The 20,974-nt window shown below is 42.5% G+C and overlaps 3 protein-coding genes across 3 annotated transcripts in view; 2 read left to right on the top strand and 1 right to left on the bottom strand.

The window, feature by feature from the left end:
• Positions 1 to 3,603: 3,603 nt before the first annotated feature.
• Positions 3,604 to 7,614, top strand: LOC109483896 (toxin MIT1-like). Its single transcript, XM_019787039.1, has 4 exons — positions 3,604 to 3,693; positions 5,533 to 5,625; positions 6,825 to 7,014; positions 7,321 to 7,614. Exons 1-4 carry the CDS (start codon positions 3,604 to 3,606, stop codon positions 7,371 to 7,373), a joined length of 426 nt encoding a protein of 141 aa, XP_019642598.1. The 3' UTR covers positions 7,374 to 7,614.
• Positions 7,615 to 9,191: 1,577 nt separating this feature from the next.
• Positions 9,192 to 11,644, bottom strand: LOC109483927 (toxin MIT1-like). Its single transcript, XM_019787071.1, has 2 exons — positions 11,558 to 11,644; positions 9,192 to 9,440 (listed from the first exon to the last, which is right to left on the bottom strand). Exons 1-2 carry the CDS (start codon positions 11,642 to 11,644, stop codon positions 9,192 to 9,194), a joined length of 336 nt encoding a protein of 111 aa, XP_019642630.1.
• Positions 11,645 to 16,344: 4,700 nt separating this feature from the next.
• Positions 16,345 to 20,974, top strand: part of LOC109483874 — a 7,476-nt gene continuing 2,846 nt past the window's right edge. The window contains exons 1-3 of the mRNA XM_019787019.1: positions 16,345 to 16,422; positions 18,539 to 18,619; positions 20,139 to 20,211. Of these exons, the coding sequence (XP_019642578.1) occupies positions 16,345 to 16,422; positions 18,539 to 18,619; positions 20,139 to 20,211 (232 nt within the window). The remainder of the gene's footprint in view (positions 16,423 to 18,538; positions 18,620 to 20,138; positions 20,212 to 20,974) is intronic.

Below are 20,974 nucleotides of genomic sequence, written 5' to 3'. Positions count from 1 at the left end.
TAAGAGGTCATATGTGACTGAACGATTTTACACAGCGGGTTTACAGGATAGTGGATAAAATTTAATGCACATATGAACCCACTCAAACGGTTAGACATTCAGGAAATAAGATACGCCAAAAAATGGTTACTCAAGCAACTGGGTGTGATTTTCGAAACGGTCAGACGTTTAATTTCAGGTAGCATCCACTACGTTTCGTCAGTGTCGACACTAGAGATTGCAGGAGAATGGCAGGTTTATAAGCACGAACTATTGTTTGATTGGCAAATTTTTGAATACAATTTTTTGAAGTCCAAAAGGAAACAAAAGTTAGACAAGTCAAGACAAGAAGGATGCAAAATAGTCAAAAGCTCCTGTTGTTTCAGAACAGGAGCTGTAGTGTTGTCTATCCTTGGGGCTGAGAGCGCCGAGAGTCAAGTGCCTGAGAGTTCTACCCATAGCCCTCCCTCCCTGTCTTCACAAATTTGCATATCAATCAATAGTTCGTGCTTATAAACCTGCCTTTCTCCTGCAGTCTCTTAGTGTCACTGACGAAGGGTAGTGGATGCTACCTGGAATGTCACGTCTGGCCGTTTCCAAAATCATATCCATTTGCTGGAGTAACTGTTTTTGGCGTAACGTTTGTTTGTGGTCTAACAATATTCTTAGTTATTGATGATTAACGGTCTCACTGGTGAAATCTGTCATAACGGACGACAGGAATCATTTTCTAACTAGATAAAGACATTGCAAAATCTTCAACATCATTTTTACAAACAGGACACAATGTTGGCTGGTCTGGCAGCGACGGCCTTTCTCAATTTCCAGTTCTTATATATGCCTTATGCACGCACGTGTAACGACTAAAGTGGCCCAATTCTTTGCATAAGTCTGTAGTGTTCTTATAAAGATACGGGAAAGTCTATGGATTTATGACGACTATATGCCTTAGAGATGATCAACCAGGGATTTTTCTTAAGTTTTACGTCTTAAAGCGTTACAAAACTCCACTGTCTCTTCTTAATCTTCGGACATAATGTCTTACATGGAGATCCCCCCTGACCTTAGGCACAAAGTGGGATAAGGAACTTCTGTTCTCAAAGGTGATGTACTTTGAAGGCTGAACACGGATCAACCTGTAATTCCTGAAACAAGCTGGAAATGGGTCAAATGTGAAAGGAGAAGCTTAACGATGTTTGATGGTAATGCACATACAGGAAAGTGGCCAGACAGAGAAAAGGTCTGTGGATTTATTACGACTACATGTTTACATTTTATCTGATCATCAAAGGTACTTGTATAAGCTTAAGGTGAAGGTTGTTTGCTGTTTATTTCTTGTTTTGCACTCACGAATAAAATGAAATGTAACAATTGGAGCAAATGTACGAACGTATCCGTTCAAAAGTATCAGTATTCTACATTCCTTCACTTCACACTACTGGAGCTCAAAATAAACTCGACAGGGGGAGTCAGTGACCAGGTTAATGTCTTGCCTCACATCATATTATTACCTTCTCCAAGATGGTTATGTTTTCAGAGAGGCGTTCGTGTATGTGTGTGTGTGTGTGTGCGCGCGCGCGTGTGTGTGTGTGTCCGTCTGTGGACACGATAACTTGAGAAATCTTAAATGGATTATTCTGATACTTGGTAGGTGAGTAGGTCTTGATGAGACCTCAAAATGATTAGATTTTGGACTCCTAGCGGCTTGTTATGGTACTGCAGCGAAATTTACGGTTTTGATATGTCATGATCTAGGCATGCTAGGGTTAAGAAGTTTGGATGGTAGGTAGCTCTTGTACTGGGGGAAGAAGTGAAGTGAGCTTGTGCCTCCTAGCGGCTTGACCTGAAACTGCAGGGGTATCTGTTTGAAAATATTCAAAAGAGGATCACTCAAGAACCGGTTGCCCTCTCACGGTAGGTGCAGAGGAGGACGACAACCTACCTCCTACTTCCAGTAATGTTACTGGTATGTCCAACAACTGCTGGGAGACGACTATAACCAACTGTCGGAAAAGCAGATAGCCAGCCTTGCTCGCGACAAGGAACAGTGGAGGGATCTTGCAGTCGCCTGTGTTGCTGCCGGCGGATGATGATGATGAAGGATGGATCAAACATTATTTACCATCATCGTGGACGATCATTTCAATCTAGCACAACGTATTTCATAATGCTTTCTCAATAAAAAACCTGAACAACATTTTGAAGTGAAATGAAGGTACATGACAGTGATATATCAGTATTGTTTTTTTACCAATGGTAGTAAATGCAGCGTTGCATATTCAACTAAAATAGGCTATCAATAATAGAAAAAACACTACCTGTCCGATAGTAATAGAGATATCATCTACCGTACACAAGCCTCCACATTTTTGAGATTTTGAGCGTTAACGTTCCAGAAGGTCATGCCTACAGTACCACGTCACGAGGCGGCTTGTATCGGACCAGTAAGTACCTGTTGCCAGGTCGTGCCTACCGTCTTACCTACAAGGAGCACTAAGTCAGCGGGATTACAGATTTCCTTTTGGTATTTTACTCACCGTGAGGTGCATCTGAAGTTTAGCCTTTGGCGTACTTAAGGAGTTGACGTTAAACATGATGTGGAGCTCCAGCGTCTTTAAGGGCGGATTTCTGGAGAACGTTGACGGACTTTGACTCCTAAATCTCAGAGTCCGTGAGGGTTCCTGGAAACTTTCACCAGGTTTGATTTTCACTCTGCCGGTTTCTGAGAAGTACTGGTAACAACTTACCTGACGGGGGGGGGGGGTACACCTGGCGTAAATTTGGCCGAAAATCAACTCTCTTTAAGACCTTTGGGACAGCCATTGGAAATGTAGTTTGAAGATTAGATGTCATTTTTGTGAAGGCTACTTTAACGGTACGAGCGTCTTACAAGAATTATAGTCCTACTTACTATTGCCACAAGTTCATAAGGTAAATTAAGAATGCATGAAAAGAAAGCGAACAATGGTATATATATATTTGATATACATCTACCTTGAAACGCTATGTAGTTTGGATGGTTTAGTATCGACTTTGATGCTGGGTGTTGATGCCATCATTGCTTTGGAACATCCTCAATTATTGCAAAGATTGCCACGACTTTGCTGTTTGAGATGTACGAAAGACAGACAACAGGGGTGTATGTATGTCTACGTCAGTACAAACCTTCACTGATGATTAGCAGATGCCGCTTCTCTAAACTTAAAAAAAAATTAGACAGATCTACGGATAGCTGTGACGTACTCAACTGGCCAGCGGCATTGTATGAAGCTAGTGTACAGGAAGCTTGAACACTTTGAGTGTTTATATTTAGCATGAAAAATAAGTCTTTCGAAGACAGACGGAAGAAAGAAATAACGTGAACATAGCTGTATATTATCACGTATGTCATCATGTCACACACGTGTATGTTACATCCGATTACTGGAAGCTCTGGTCTCTATGAGTTCACTGAGGCGTTTAAACACATATCTGCACTAACAAAGCATCAGGAGCCGGCGGTGACGACATGGGTGTCCTTCCTGGCCTATCCATGACGCATCAGGGCAGGATCTGGGGGTATAAGAAGACGAGTTAAAGACTCCTTGAGACGTGCGTACCCCCCAGGAAGACGGTGTGAGAACCATGAGGCCTCCCCTGTGTCTGCTGCACATCCTCCTCGCGTGCCTTCACATCTACCGGCCGGGCTGCCTGGCGACAGTCGTACTGACTGGAGTGAGTGGATTTAACCGTTTCTCTGTATCACCTTGCCTGTCATGAAGCTTATTGTGGTCTCCGTGAATTATAGCTGAGTTATATGTTGTTTTTATCACATCTTCTTATTTTCATGTTTACCGAAGAAAAACATATTGTTTTTGCTACGTTTCCCCTTCTTTTTTTATCCAAACAGTGACCTATGACCTGACTGAACCAGACTGTCTCTCACCATGGTAACTGGTGTTGGGTTACATAATGTTGTAATTCTATAGTAGGAGGGATTTAGACTGTGAATGTATTTGAGTAAGAATTAACATATAGACCATATGCGTAGGTAAACATTATGCATTTGCTTTGCAAATGTTACTTTTCTAGTTTAAAAATCATTTTCTCTGTTTTCATCGTTCATCTTCTTATTGCTGCTGGAAAATTTGATTTCCATCAAACATTGCCATCTAAGGGTCACAAGGGGTTTCAAGGACTTGTTGGACACTCAATCTAATGTTTTCATCACAAATATTGAATTATCAAGATTGGGCAATGTACTAGTAATATTCTATTGCGTCTAAGTCATCATCAAAATGTCTATGCAAATCTGTATGCTTGGCTCCAAAAGATAGGCAACATCTCTGTAAGTTGCACACCGGCTACGTTAATGAAGGTTAGATATCCAGGTAAACTATACCCATAGATAGACTCAAACTCTACTATACTGGATAAGGTACGGAAAGAACTTCTGGGCGTTTCGAATGACATCCATCACTCTTCTTTTGCGCACCTGCTGTAATGTATCCATATGGACTGATACAGAAAGAACAAACACCAAGTAGTAGAATAAAGGAAATAAATTAAGTTTGCCACTGGTATGTAGTTTTGTCCATCCATTTGTTTTAAGTATGTCAACACTATTTCAGAACGTTTCAAGTTAAGATTTGGTGCAGACAGATAGCACACACGGGGCCATTCCACCAGACTGCCTGTGTGTCACCGTATCTGTGACGAGCACTGACCGGTTTGATCCACGTGTTAAGTAGTATTTCCACATGCGATCTTAAGCAGGAAGCTGCTACAAGAGTAGTTTAATCCGAGGATAACCTGGACTCAGCGTCTGAATGGACACAGGCACACAGAAAAGGTGCTCGTGGGACGTTTGACCCTTTGATGCGGAGGTCCTGACACCAGGTGTAGTAAAGGTTAATCCGAACAACCTTAAGACGGAAGGTGCCACATCTTCCCGGGACAGGTCGTACCCTTTAGGTATGTAATCCCAGGTAATGTCGCCCCTGCCTGAGGTACCCAGGATCACGAACAGTTTTGGTCTCTTGATGGTCTTATACTAGTACTTCATTCTATCACTAGCATACTGTCGATGTTTTGCATCTTTAGTTTGTAATGATGGATCGGTATGCGTTACTGCATTCCAAGTGTATTACCGGAAATATGACCTTGCAACTTTAGAGAATGTGTTTTTTTCTCGAATAAGGCAAGGCCATTCCTTATTCTTATCTGTGAATCTCCAATAAAAGGGTGGATCTCTAGGGCGGTGTCTATTCAGTCTAATCTTGTATGGAAGTCAGATTGGCGAGATGCCCACTTGTAAGTCGGTTTCGATTCACTGGCAAAGGTATAACAGGATCAGGAGATTCTTCCAGGAAGTTGGCTGGACACAAGGTTTGTTGAGTCTGTGGTGTCAAGTGATTCATCCTTCTGACGTCTGTATGCCTTTGTCATGACGCTTTTCCTGCTGTGACACCCCTCACTCACACGGTACCCACACAGACGTGCAGTGCGGAGGGACGGACCTCAGCGAGCATCGCTACCGCACCGACTAGAAGGAACCTACGGACAGACTCAGAGTCGGTCCCGAACCCGAGAACGATGATAGTCCGGGCACTTTTCCTTACTTTCCTGTTGGCTGAGAGATCATCTGGTCAGTTTGTTGTGACAGGGGTGAGTAGACTTGAGACCTGGTGCTCACATCAACGCCAGATGACTAATATAGTTTCACTCAGATGCTGTTTTCACTTCTGCATATGACCTGCTAAACAGTCTGTACTAGTACTATGGAGGACTTTGAAGTTCTCAAGTCTTGTACTTCGGGGATGTGTACGTATGTATCGTTTGCGTGTTTGAAAGGTCTACCTCGTGAAGTCCCAGTAGTTTCTTGAAGTTTGATGACTTACAGTCTTCACTTGCTGTTAAATGTGTACTCAGTCTACTTTTTTCCCTTTCGAAAGTCACTCAGACAGCTATTAGATTCCCTTCCTTCCCCTTTCCGGACGGTTCATGCCATGCCGTGCTAGCGAGATATTGCTCCCTGCAGATTCGATTTGTTTACCAAAGGCCATGGAAGGATATGCTGCATACGAATCAGGCAAAGATGAATGTAGTGCTTCGTTTATGTATTAGTTTCACTTTCCTATCAGCAGGAGTGACCGGGTATGTGACGTGCCCTGCAAAACGTGTTTGAAGAAGTCTATTTAGCTTTTACTGTACCTGCAAGCTAATCAGAAAACATAAAAACGTCTTTTTGTATGTTCAATGAATACTAGTCACACATCGTACCTCTTAGTAACTACAGCGCGTAAGAAAGGTACAGTACATCGCGGTACTTGCAAAAAGAATCCGAAAGTCTTTCCTCCCATTATGGGATTCAGTCACACGGGAATGGCAGCCTTCCCATCGGAATCGATGGGGGTTTTCTAAAGTAGCCTGTTGGCCTTGCACTGAGCCAAAAAAGGGTACGGCGATCCTGGTTAACAAATTCATATTCAAAGAATCATGCAGATCTTTTTTTAACAGTTCTATATTCAAAATAAGTTGTTATACAAGAGCAGATCATGGTTTCGATGACCTTTCGCCATCTTCATTAGGGCAAGTTGACTGGTTTACTGTGACATAACTGCTGGTTCACTCTGCGGCTGCAGCACTGAAGTGTTCACTGTTATAAACAGTGCACAGTTATAATTCAGTGCACGGTGAACCAGTCATAATTTATTGACCTGATGGAGACAACAGGTGGTCGTCCAAACGCCCGACTTGGCTCTTAAACAAGTGGTTGTGAATACTAGCTGAAGAAATTTGCTATTCAATCTTTCACCAAACTAATGCAATTCTTCACAGATCTTTGTTGTTGCTTTGCTCCTCAGGCCTGTGACTCTGACAGCGACTGTCAGACCTCGGGACATGGCGGCTGCTGTGCGAGGTGGAACCCCAGCGCCTCCACCAACGTGTGTAAGGAGCTTGGGAACGAGGGGGATCTGTGTCACGTGGCCGCCAGCCAGCTGCCGTTCCCGTTCTCAGGGCGCCGAAGGTTCTGGAGATGCCCGTGTGGAGACGGTGGGTGACAGTTGTACTTCAGTCCCTGTAATCAAGGCCGTCCTTGCTGTAATGTGTACTTTATTATTAGATCTTACAGTACATCAACCTTCCACATGTTGGAACTTTCCCTTTCTTATTAAGACTACACGTTATGAAAAATGTTATTTTCAAGTTCTAATTTTGATAACATTTTCTGTCAAGAAAAGAGGCAGAGAGTGAATATAAGACCTTGTAGGTCTGTTGATGTAAAACATACATGCAGCTGCAAGATATGCAACTAACTGTGACTCTGCTGTAATACATGTCCATTTACCTCCTCCCCAGACATGACGTGTGTCCCATCATCCCCCGGGTCTATGGTTGGAGCCTGTGAGTGACGTCATGGCCGCCATGTTAGAATCACTTCTAACCCGCTGTTCGGGTACCTAACATGGCTGAATGTCTATGTAGGAATAATTTCTCAATATCGATGACAGCTGAACTGATGTGTTACATTTGCCGTAAATGAAAACAAATTGTACATTATTGAGCTGAGGCGGCATCGAAGTCTGTCTTATACTAAAATATTAGGACGACTCACAGTGATTTTTGTACACAATCGGCTGAGTCTTAACTTTTGGGGCTGTCAGTACAACAACAGAGTTAAACTTCGGAGCGACACACATGTGCACCTCTGTATACGGAGTGTCTGGTACAAGCCATATCCCGATAATGTCACGGTACCGTGCTGGCCACGGACTCTGACTGTACCGTACAAACGGAAGACTTTCACACCAGACGTTCTTCCAAACGCAAAAATGTCAGTTTCTAAATCTTGGAAATAAAGGACGTATGGATATTGAAAAGTGACTTGCATCATTCTTGTCTGGACATTAGGTTAAATAAGTTTACATACCCACAGCATAGATACGCAGTGTACGAGTAGTGTTACTTGTCAGACAGTATTAACAGTTTGTTTGCCAGTTGTTATTTGGTTTTCAGAATTCTCAGTAACCCGTCCTGTCGTTCCTCATTGCCATACCTGTAGGATTTAATTCTAAGCTCCACTACTTGAATGAACACGGATATAAATACTGGTCGGGATTTGTAAATGCCATGATGTGCTTTACACACTAAGTCAGTCGGGATTGAACAACCAGCCGGGCGACCTTAAGGTAAATGTCAGAAAAGACTAATTTGTTATTTATCATTGGCCTTCATATACTTCAATTTCTTACTTCGTCTCAAGGGAGTGAAGTGGTGAGCTTTTCTCCCTTTATTCCTTTAAGATTTGTCTCTGCATGAGTTCATTCAATGTTTACTAAATACTCGACATTCCACCTAAATGAATGCAGACTATAAAGCCTCTGTTTGACAACACGCAACGTCATGTGCCGTGATTTTCAAATTAACTGTTCAAACGCATGAACATTCGCAGGGCGTGATGTGCACTGCCGTTCTCCTTGATTTCGACAGAGGGCGTTGGCTAACGGTCACCACTGGTGTCTAACACTTAGACAACTTTGAACAAGCACGCCGTTCTTTCGACGGTCCAGCCTACGTCCGTCACAATTAAGAAATGCAAAAGAAAAACGCACAAAAGCAATAATATTTTGACAAACAAGTATTAGCTCGGTTATTGGCTGAACTACAGTTTCTGATTGCCATTTTATGTCTATTTTATTTCTAACACTTTGTGACTAAATAATAAAGAACGAAACGTGTACTGATATTTATAAATCTTTATTAACCACCTCATCTTGTGTCATTGTATTTTACTGTAAACATGGTGACATTTCCCCTTAATGGCCACCATTGTACGGTCACGTGTCAGTCATTTATCCTGCGTCTATTGCAAGCTTGGAGGATAAAAGTATCCAACAGCCTGTCAAATTAACCTCAAAAACTTGAGAAGAAAAGGCACTTTTCCGTTGCTATATAAATATTATATGCTACTTCTTCATGTGATTTGCTGATTTTCCTACTGTCCATCAACTCTGTATCATCGGACAGGGGATAACATTTCTTTCCTAACAGCAGCGCAGATAGAAATCTAGAATTGCCTGCAACTCTTGAGTCCGTTATGTCTTTGGTTACTGTCCTACACGTCTCATGTACACGTGCTGAGTTGGTTTCTTTGCTGAGAACGTTCAGTCGTCAAGATCGCTGATGAGTCCGGACCTTCCGTCAATCGAGGGGTGAGGGCAGCAGCGCGGCTATGCGCATGTGCCGAGTTTCGCCCCAGGGTGGTTCGGCACGCAGCTCGTCCCCTCTGCGCATGCGCAGCGCCAGAACTTGCGGGCGCCTTGGTCCCAGGGGTAGGGCATGACGTTGGAGGCCACGTGACACAACTCTCCCGCCTGCCCGGCCGGCTTACACACCCTCATGGCGGCGTTAGGGTTAAACGGCGCGCAGCAGAAGCCACTTCCACGGGACTCTATACACTCGGTATCACCGGCACATACCTGCGGAAACAGGGCACGTTAGATATTACATCTACCTGTACGTTTTATCATGCCTTACATTCCAATATACACATCATGATGTACAAACTGATGAAAACAGCAAGTACCAAATACCATCACCAACAAAATAATAAAAAGCTTACACATATTAGTTATTAACAGTTCACAGACCCCCTGTTTTCCATAGAAATAGTGCACTTTGAAAATTATTGGCATCTACGCTATACTAATATTTGGAAGTGTGTAAGCTAGGTGTGGCACTTGACCAACTGCCGCCGATGCATGTGAAGCTGGTGTGTTACGCCAGGGAGTGTTTTGAATGGAAACTTACATATGCAGCAGCAATACACTTTTAATGTTGCTATTTAACTTTTCTCTTAAATGTTTGCATGACTCCCGACATTCTATAATTTGGACTACAGAAAGTAACGAAGAAATCATTTCGCTGTGAGCATTTGGGACGGTTTTATTTGGGCTTTTACAAGTGGCAGAGGAAAACACAAAAACAACATGAATCACAAAATTGAACGTTGTTAACCCGAAATGAAACTGCATGCGAGGAAGATAATTGTTACAAATAATGCTGTGACCCAGAACTTGTCATGGTCAGTAGATTTCCATGCAATTTAACGAGTCATCACTTCTGGTAGAGATAGGCAGGTTGTACAGATACAAATGAGGGTAGAACCCCGGCGAGAAGCTACCTAGTTACGCGGTAGTATGTGCGCAGATCTCCCCAGTGCTGTGTACCTAAACCCACGTTCACGTCCAGGTCCGGGTTCAAGTCCAGAGGTTTAGGTTCTTACAAGTCCAGACCTAAACCCAGGGCATATACAAAATACACGTACGGAAGGGACCTCTCAATTAACATTTCCCAATGGAAACTAGGGCATCTTTACCACAAAACTTTGTAGCGATCGCGAGCACTGCATTGCCAGGGTCTAGAAGCGAGATATGTTGTTTGTGGGACATGTCGACGTCTGGGCAAAACTGTGGCCACATAATGTACGGAGGCCAACACTTGACGATGCCCAAATGGCAATGTTTTCTTCATTTTACAGCGCAAATTTTTGACAATTGGAGATTTCAGGTGGTTTAGAACAAAAAGAGAACTGGGCATGGTCCGGAATTTTTTTTTGTTTGGACTTGAACGTAAAAATATTTTACAAGCACTAGATGTCCCTCTACTTATCAGCTCGCTCAGTGTGGTTAACAAAAACCTTGGCTGATTCCGTCTTCAGCTTATAGCTTACCATCTACCAACATTTCCGTCACATTTCAATTCACATTCTCACAAATGGCAGTATCCATAAAGATTAATGAGAAAACCGCGTAATCGGCAAGTTATTGGATACAGCAGCACACATCCATTTATTATACTAAAAACATAGGCAGCTGCAGCAGATGAACAAATTCCGATTCAGATGAAGATGATGTTACTTGGGCCAATACTTCGGGTTCGCAGTTTTCGCAATGTGCGGGTATGAAGACTATGTATTGAGACTGAAGACTATGTATTGAGAATCGAAAAATGGTTAACAACTGGATATTTTCCATGTCATTTTCCACACCATGAGCATGGTTTGATGTACATGTTTGCACATCAGTTGTTGCTTCACCCGTCGAGGAGAGCTACTAGTGCAACTCACCAGATCAGTTCAGCAGTTCACAGGTTAAGAAATCCGGTACATACTGACTGTGGACCACTTGCTCAACGGCAACAGATGTTGCAAGTACTTTATAGCAGTAGAAAAAAAACTGTTGATTAAAATAACATGCTTATACATACTTAACACTTTCATCATCTTCATTACTCAATTTATTAGAGTCCCCCGCCAGTTGCAACTAGTACTTGAAACGACGCAGACTGTATGACGAATATTGGCATGAAAATATCCAGCCAATGTTAACCAGAGTTTGACTCCAAGCTGATATATAACCCGCACATTCTAAAAACTGTACTGACCTGTGTAGATACTTAACTACACTTACGACATGTTAATCGCTAGATGCATCAGAGCCCTTCCAGCAGCAACTTCAAACACTACTTGCTCTACAGTTGGGTGCATCAGGACCATTAAACAGTTAAGTTGCTAACTTAGCGAAATCAGACTCACCCCTGTCACTACCATAGCGTCGGCCACCCGGTCATGGTGGAACATCAGACAAGCTGTCATCAGAAGGAAGTCTCGAACAGACACCATTGTATTTCAAAATCTTATCAATGTTGGATTCCTACCAACTGAAGAAGTCTTTATATGTATGCATCCACCACATTGACGCAATGTTTTGTCCCTGTAGGCTAGCAACAAAGGATAGGCGGTTCCTGGAAAGATCCAAGGGATTATAAGTACATCTTTACTGACTTAAATGAGAAAGCTCTTACATCGACATCGTCGGAAAACAAACAGCCCCCGGGGGTCAACCGATATTAATCCATGTTAATGGAGGCAGGATCGGGCTCTTCTGGTTTGACGTACCCGTGGTAAAGGGAAATGGGTTTAGCCTTTTCTCTCCGACAAATGTCTGTGGCCCAACCTCCGCCATTACGAACTAGATAGACGACGAACTTCTCAGCCTGACGCACCCGTCACTCATACAGACGGGGAACGGCAAAACAAAAGGTTAGGTCTTACTATGAGTCAGCTAAAGGTTAAATCTTAAATCTTAGCCTCGTAAGATAATGTAATAGAACGATGTCGTGAATTAACAAAGTTTAGATCCTAGAAGGTTAACTTTAATCAGACAGCACGTTAAGGTAGTTTTGAAGTTAGATAAAACATGTGGAAATCAAAGCAAAAACATTATATATTAACGTATATTACAGACGAGTGAGAAAAATCAACCGGGTATTAGAACTTGTGTAAACGTGCTGTAGAAAACCTCAGAAACTTCGGTTTTATCTGTCAATTTGCAGGTTCATCGTTATCATCACATACAGTATGCTGTAGTTGTTCCTAACATTCCTAACATTAGAAAACCTATGGTTAAGAAGGGACAGGCTGTCCATGAAGTGACATTTATCATGTGTAGTAGATCTATAGAACAGCTTAACGCGGAAATCTACAACGTTTGAAAGTTTTATAGAAAGATAAACTGGCTGACCAATTGAATCCCCCGGTATCTGTCGCAATAATGGACACGCTGCAATGCATGGAAGGTCATGGTCATTGTAGTAAATGAATGAATGAATGAATTTTATTATTGTGTCTTGCGTCATTGTCACCCAGACCATATGGGCTTATAAGACACATGATTGTTGTTGATGTAGTTGTTGCATCTGCTGGTCCACAATATACTGATGTGGCAGATGTACCAAGAAGTCTGAGCGAGCCACTGAGTGCCACTGAGTGGTGTTCCAGAAGAACTTCCTCACAGATCTTTGGTTACTTATTCCATTTATTTAGTTATTTTCTTTAAAAAAAACCTGCTAACTACTCTTACATGATATAGTTATAGGAAGAAAATTCTATCCCATTATTCCACCAAGAGTTACACTCTAAACAGTCTATATGGTGAATTAATAGGAGACCATAGGATAACACCCTAGCCTCCTTCGCAGTCTTGTTAGGCGTCGGCGTTATTTTTTTCTGTGAGCGACGCGAGTAATAAGCCGCGGAGGTACGATTTTGCTACCGAGGGAGTTTTTGCCGTGGAGAGAAGGTTTCGCGCTCTCTCCATGGCAAAAACTCCCTCGGCGACAAAATCGTCCCTTCGCGGCATAACTCGCTTCGCTCACCGAAAAAATAATGCCGCCGCCTAACAAGTCTGTGAAGGAGGCTAATAACACCCCTGCTATCCCATTAATTTACCAGAAAGAGATTCTCTATATTCTCACACTTTCTCTATATGGTGAAAGACGCTAACTATATTCTTGAACTGTGCCTGCTTAAGATGCAGCGTGGCACGTCCCTCTAAATTGGACCGTGAGTTTGATCCTTCTCGGCTCCATCAGACTTGCAGTATCACCCACGCCAGCTAAATTAATTTGCTTTGCCGTATGAGTTATAGATCAGACAACTGCGGATTTCCACGCATGTAAAAGAACATGACAGATGAACTTCTTGGTGGAATTCAAAGCTGGGAGGAATGAAAATAAAACGTGACAGGCTCAACACCGTTTTGACAACTGTAGTTGTGCTATAGTAGCACCTATCGTTATCATGTTGCTAGTTTTTCTACTCAGGTAACCAGTTGTCTAAAACCTTATTCTCTTACTGACATACTGTTCTCCTCGTTGCCTATTCCAATAAACAATAAGGAATTTGTAGCCAAACAGCTACTTCAGTAGTTCTCTATCATACATGTACTTTTATACCTTTTCCGGTTCAAAATTATTTAGGACCAAGTACCACATAGAAAGAGACATCTTTATCAGAGATTCTGATAGAGGATCTTCTGGTTACGGTTGTAGACTTAAAATCTAAAGGTTCTGGGTTCGAATCCCGGGGAAGAACCCTTTACACCCATTTTCAAAATCAAACGACGCAATGTAGAATAAAACGATGTTCTCAAGTTAGAAACTGGTTAAGTCGTAGATAGAATTTAAGCTGACGGATGAGGATGATAGTTTGCAGCGGGCATCAGTACTTGCCTGGGCGGGGACACGTGAGGCAGTTTGGCAGGACGATCGCCGACGGCGGAATGTTACAGGAAATCCCGGGGGCTTTAGTTGTGTAGTCTCACAAATGTCAAACGATCATCATAGAGCAAAACTGTAAGCTACAAAGATTCACTCATTCAAAATGAGATTAAACAGTGTCTTCATTTGTGCATTGCTCGAATTCAACACCCATAGGATGCACAGCTGGTTTATAGGGAAGAGTGAAATGTCGACTTCTGAAGAAGGCTTAGATATTCACAAACTAACTGTAACAATGTTTGTCATCTCATGTAGCATTTCATCAATGGTAACAGTGTAACGTCATGTGTAAGTCTTCTTTTTTTTATATTGTGGGCATCAGAATTGATTGATTGAACATCTACTCTGGTGAAATATCTCTGCAATATTGTCGACTTAAGCTATATAGGATACTCGGTGCCTGCCCTTTGGCGCAAATACAGACCATGTACCAAAGGGTGCCCAATAGACAGACCCAGGAAAAAAGTGAAGGATTACATGCAAGAAATGTTCAACAAACAGACTGGGCAGACTAGACAGACTTGAGGAGGAGGGGGTCTTTCAGGACCGAGAAAAATGGGGAAGACTATGCTCCCAACTGACAAGACCTGGGGAAGATGTACGACGTAAGTCAGCAAGTAAGCAAGGATGATAGGACAACGCCTTTAAAGTTAAATGTCTTGGTATTTCGCTACAAATCTCGTGTGCACCACTTTCCATGTGATGCAAAATAAATTTTAAAAACTCGCAAAATGTTGCTTAGCTACAGGTGTTACGTCAAGACTCCCGCGCGAAGAATCTTGAGCCCCGCCGACGTCTCGATACCATAACGTCACGGCGTGCTTGATCATCGGCAGCCTGACGTGTGAGACGTGAAGACTTCATTTCCTGCAGGAAGTTCCCCAGCCTCTGCCAGGTGTCTGATTATCTCCGAGATAACGGCTTAATGAACTCCGTTTCGTACGTTTTCACTGGCGTAGGCTGAGAAAACGAAGTAACGAGAAAAGAAACGCCCATCGCTAGCTGAAGCAGATTCGCCAGATTATACACACAAAAAGAACACGTCTACAAAGGCGAGACTTCCATATGGAACATTACCCGATACAAAATAAGTACAGATATTGAATAGATTTTTAGACAAGCACAGAGAAGAGCATTTTAGTGACAGATGCAGAGAAACGCATTATCGAGATCCCAATCCCAGATAATGGGTAGTGAACGCTCTTCAAAGAATTTGTCCAGTTGCTTCATGTATTTCATGTATGCTTCATGTATCACGTAAGAAGCAGTAAAGAATGCAGATAATCCAAGAGATACTAGTGACATCTACTGTCGGATGAAAAATGTTCTTTTCGCATCAGGCGCCCATGATGAAGGGTTTTCCGCGACGATCGTGCCGTATGTCGTTGAATTGAGGAAATAAAGGTGCAATACTTTAGATACCGTCGCAAACATCTAAAGATGTATGTAGCCGGGGCTTATGTCAGATGCGCCACACAGGAATGTTGTGAAGAACGATCATGACTCATCGTCCAACCCCGCCTGAACCTTAAGGCAGGTAAGACGAGAGCTTTACCTTAAGGCAGGTAAGATGGGTGTTTTACCTTTCAGGAACACACCGATCTCGATAATACCCGTGTTGAAGGGTGGTCGTAAACTCCATCTGTTCGCCTGGTTATAACTGACTACTGGGATTTTTACTGAGGTCTTGTTTATTGCGTTTACCAATGCTTTATTCTGTATGATGTCAGAGCTATTGGAGAACGATATAACTACATTTTTTCTAAATTCTTCAAAAGCAATTAGTTTAGTTTCTCCACAAATGTGTGAATACAGACATGATGAAAGGAGGCAGGATCTTATTCATATTGAATATAAATGTACATATTACGGGTTTTATGTCTGAATGTATTCATGTGGATCGATCCAGTTTGGGTGTTTTTCTTCAGTGATTTGCGTACTTTCACGAACACCCGCCCAGGTTCCGGTATCAACACCTTTTAATAAACTTGATAAGATCGTCCTTAAAGAAATCGTCTGCTTAAGGGCGTGAAATAAGTTATCAATGAGGTGACGTCACATGATCATATTTTTGAGTTTTGTAACGTCAGCCGCTATCGTGCTCGGGAAGGAGCCACGGGATATGGTAATTCCGTTTAGGGCGTGTTTCCGAGAAAAAAATTAAAGCTTCATCTAAATGAAAATAAAGCACGTGAGGATTAGTTTGAGATAGATATATAGAAGAGAGCGGAGTGTTTGTGAGAGTTGATACGTGAGAGCAGCATGATCGGCACGGAGGTGTTCCTGGTGACGGTCCTGTCAGTCGTCCTGCTGCCCGGGGAGGCCTTTGTAGTGACCAGGGTGAGTTCGACCCGTGCAAATAGTTGATGTTACTCTGACTTTTAGGATTCTATTTTATGATGTATTATGAAGTGTATACTTCAATTTTAACGGATGCTTGTGATCAATGGCACATTTTAGGTGATATGGGTGTTATTCGTGTACCTGCTATGTCATTGGAAATAATATCTGAATCTGCTTAAAGATACCGTATATACTAGGATTTAAGCCTGTTTCACGGTCCTTAAATGTTGCTGAAATGAGTGCAACTAGAAACACTCCGCTGACGGCGACGTGGAGGTAGTACTGTTTGGTAAGCACCCGTACAAATTATGTGAAGAGATTTAAATTGTGCCAAAAGAAAACATTTACATGTGGTTTTAGAGTGCTTAGTGAGTGATTTCATACTTGAAGATGTATTTCAATCGTCTGCAGTAAAGAACATCCACCAGTGCTCTTATAGAAGATTGACAGTCCTCTTATATTTACTTCTGTAAAAAAGACGAAGACGCGAGACCTGTTTTTAGTGGCAGTGTGTATGCGTACGTATATTTTCGTACAGAGTTTGCTTTCCATGGTCCGTGCGAAACCAATGAAGTCATGACGTAGCAAAAAATATTCTGAAGTGAGCTTTGTGATTCTAGTAGAAATGTGGTTTTTGGAAATTTCATAAATGGTGCAAAACACGGAAGGATTAAGTTATCTGTTTTAGAAAGTTATAAAAAGATGTTATAAAAAGATCTTACATACGTCACTTGATTCGATCAGTAAATGAAGTATGAAAGCTCACATGGACCAGAAAATCGTCCGGTATGCAGGGCGTCCTACCGGCTTTAGACCCGCGGAACAGTCCACATTAAGCTCAGAACTAAATCGGTTCGCTCTGCCCGGATTGACTTTTGTTATCGCCGTGAAGCCACTTTATTCTATACACTGTCTGTCATGAGCTGTTACACGGAGACGTGCTGGCATGAGTCAGGAACCCAGAAGGAAACTTAAGTCAATTTCTGACGCCTTCGAGTAAACTGATAGACACAAAATCAGCATTGAGGTGAGTTAAGCTGCTAGCAGCTGCTGGAAAATTGAATAGACTTAAGACAAAAGGTATACTCAGAGCTCCTTTGACAATATTCTAACAGCTTAACTTCAACTCAGTAGCCTGGCTGCCATCCGATTTGTAATGGGGCTACCTGCACTCGCTCACCAGAAAAAAATCGCATAGTACCCAGGCTATCATACGCGTAGTTTGTGTATTTTGGTAAGGCAAAGATAATGTTTGACAAATACCAAAACCCATTTCAAAATTAATCCTACGGCACCAAGTTCGTTGAAAAAAAAAACAGATATCATCAATATGCCCCTTACATGCCCTACTCAGATATCGGTGTACGTTGGAAAATTTATATCTGAATCACTACAAAAGCTACACCATATTTATTAAATAGCTAACATATCTCCTGAATTACAGAATGCAATTACTAGTATACTCTCCTTATTAAGAAAACACAATAGATTAGCTTTAGTATCTTTATGGATTAGCTCTGTTAGAATTATATTTTAGTATAGCTCATGTATCTACCTTTGTTGTTTCTCACTTGCCATACATTGTACCAGTTACAGTTGGTGAGCAATAAAGTTGATTTGATTTGATTTGAAACACGTCCAAAGTCAGGTGGAACAGACATGTTTCTCGATGCGTTTCCAAATCTGCCCGAGATGGAATTGATTCTGACTTTAACAAATTAAACGTGTCAACAGAAGAGAGATTATCTGTTCTTGACGGATGTCCTGAGTCCCAGAGTGAATGATGACAGACGATACACCTGCAGTAAAATGCACGACTGAGGGGACAGACTGTTGTGTGACGTGTCTTCTGCTGACACGACGTGATGGAATATAGCCAGATATATCGTCAGATGAGAGACAGATCGGTTAGAGGAAACAGTGATTGACTAATGAAATGTCCACTTTTCGATAGTGTTGTTGGCTTAATTGGACATTCTATCAACGAGAGTGGCATATCTGATGGTCCTACATGTTATATTGTTCTCAGAGGAACGTTCGATGTCCACAAACAATGTCAATCATTCCTTACGTCTACGACAATGTCCCACCCGGGTGGGTGTTCCTTCTGCAGGGCTGTGAGACGGACCTGGACTGTGTTGTGGCGGGAGTGGGAGGGTGCTGCGCCCGGTGGAACCCCTACCTCAGCCTCAAGGTACGTACTTACACATAGGTACTCGATGATGCCGCGGGTCAGAAAATCCCATATAAAATCATACCTCGTCGCATTTCTACTGATGAAAATTCACGGCAAAAAACATTACCTTAGAAAATAAATTTCAACCTACAGTCAGACGAAAGATGAATCTCTCAAAAGTTTGAGAGCAATCGTATAAGCCGATGAGATTGCCAAAAGAAATAGGACGAGGTGGCATTGCCAGAACCATGGTCACACTCGGTGAAATATGAAATATTTCAGTTCGCGAATCTATAGCTCTTTCATGAAAACATCATCAAAGGGAACACGGCGTTGTCGATGTCCTTGTACCACAATCGAAATCAGGAACAGATCTAGCTTTTATGTAAGATCATCAAAGAAAACATGATGCCTTTGTACTATCCGTGTTAATATCCGCGGCAGTATTGCCACAACCTTGCAAGTATTGCAGTTCGTATATCTAGACTGCTTTCATGTAAGATCCTCACCACAGGAAACATGACATTGTTGATGCCTTCGTACTATCCACGTTAATATCCGCGGTAGTATTGCCACAATCATGCAGGTATTGTACTTCGTGTATCTAGATTGCTTTCATTAAAAAGTCCACAAAGGAAACATGACGTTGTTGAAGTCCTTGTACCACAAACTGGAACAGTTAATATCCGCGGTAGTATCGCCACCATCTTGCAGATATTGCAGTTCGCGTGTATCTAGATTGCTTTCATTAAAACGTCCCCAAAGGAAACATAACATCGTTTACGTCCTTGTACTGAAATCTGGCACAGCTCCCTAAAGTGTCGGGTTGTGACAAGCAGGAAGATGTCACTAAGTACAGAGGAGCCTACCTAAGCCGGCATCAGCCTGGGAAGGAAGCTAACATCGTCAGCACGTCCTGTGATGAACCGGCGTGCTTAGTGCCTACAGAGTACACGGCTTAACGTCAACACGAGATAAGCTTTTCAAGCAGGCTACAAAGTTAACGTACATCTTAAATTTTCATGTGGGACTCTAATGAAACTTCTGGTGTGTTTAAACCTGTTACTTTTTTATATCAAGTGACACTTGTACCAACTGTAGTACTTACACATTCTCACTAACACACACTTGTCATAGGGTTTGGCCATAGAGGGAAACAAACATGGACACGGAAGGCATTGAACTTGATGAAAAGTGAATTAATGGGTGATGAATAAAAATATAAATGAATAAGTGAGTGAGAGATTGGGTCAGTGTGTGTGTGTGTGTGTGCGTGCGTGCGTGTGTGTGTGTGTGTGTGAGAGAGAGTATGTGTGAGTGTGCGTGTGTGTGTGTGAGTATGTGTGAGTGTGTGTGTGTGTGTGTGTGTGTGTGCGTGTGTGTGAGTGAGTGAGTGAGTGAGTGCGTGAGTTAGTTAGTTAGTTAGAGAATTGATTGGTAGGCAAGTAAATGAAGAAGTGAACTCGAATCAGTTTGCCAGTTTTGAATCCTTAACCTTCCAAAGTATAAGTTTGATGTTGGATTTGTTCCGTTCCAGACGTGCAAGCCGCTGGGCAGGAGAGGTGAGAGATGTCACACCGCCACCAACAACATCCCCTACCCGTACGATGGTAAGGAAGGACCAGGGACGTGTCTGTGTGCCGCCTTGTAATGGTTCCGATACCACGAATGAGCATATTATGTACACGTTTCTCTCGTTTTTTTAACCCAAGCAATGTTGTTATTAAGCCACACTGATTTACGTTAATGGATAACATCCGCGCGTGCATTGATTTTCGCCTGCTAAAGGCTGGGTGCCATCCTTCGTAGTCCATGATAGCTATCGACAGAAGGGAGCCGGCGGAGGACGGTACCCAGGCTACGGACGCTCGGTGCACGGGTGCCGGCGAGCGCGTAGCACCGCACATTCGCAATACCGGTTTTGCATATCAGTAGTTCAGTTATAGCATCATTTTTGGCGATTTTTTATTGGCCCTATCTCTTTAGTTTTTGGATCTTCAGAGGAAATCATCCATAAAATTAAGCCAGTGCGGCCTTAAGTGGGCAGTCAGCTGCGGCGGAATTAAGAGGAACTTACAATTGGCTTGGCCGAATCGTATTAAGGGTCTGTAACGGTAGTCTTCTGGAGCTCTGATGAATTTATTATGACAATAATTGTCCCAGGTGCAGCCATGTGAATGTACGATTTGATCGACTCACACCGGGATGGACCACTTCTTTTATCGATAAGTGTGGTGGGTTCTTCAACGTGCTCGGCGTGTCTCTCATCAAACATGGGTCCTCCATTTAGCGTCCTATCTGAGGGCTAGCCCATTTTCACCTGCCTGACACAGGGCAAGCAAAACATGTTGCATAAGGGATCATAGATGTTGG

This window comes from Branchiostoma belcheri, unplaced genomic scaffold (genome assembly GCF_001625305.1).
Source record: "Branchiostoma belcheri isolate BF01 breed outbred unplaced genomic scaffold, Haploidv18h27 scaffold11, whole genome shotgun sequence".
NCBI lineage: Eukaryota > Metazoa > Chordata > Leptocardii > Amphioxiformes > Branchiostomatidae > Branchiostoma > Branchiostoma belcheri.
Note: the sequence above shows the minus strand (reverse complement) of the source record. Positions and strands in the feature narration are given on the sequence as shown.

Bases quoted from the DNA above. Each gene is read 5' to 3' on its own strand.
- LOC109483896 (XM_019787039.1), top strand. From the start codon at position 3,604: ATGAGGCCTCCCCTGTGTCTGCTGCACATCCTCCTCGCGTGCCTTCAC. The intron at 5,626-6,824 runs GTGAGTAGACTT...TTTGCTCCTCAG, and splicing joins GTCAGTTTGTTGTGACAGGG to GCCTGTGACTCTGACAGCGA. The intron at 7,015-7,320 runs GTGGGTGACAGT...CCTCCTCCCCAG, and splicing joins GAGATGCCCGTGTGGAGACG to ACATGACGTGTGTCCCATCA.
- LOC109483927 (XM_019787071.1), bottom strand. From the start codon at position 11,644: ATGGTGTCTGTTCGAGACTTCCTTCTGATGACAGCTTGTCTGATGTTC. The intron at 9,441-11,557 runs GTGAGTCTGATT...CTGTTTCCGCAG, and splicing joins ACGCTATGGTAGTGACAGGG to GTATGTGCCGGTGATACCGA.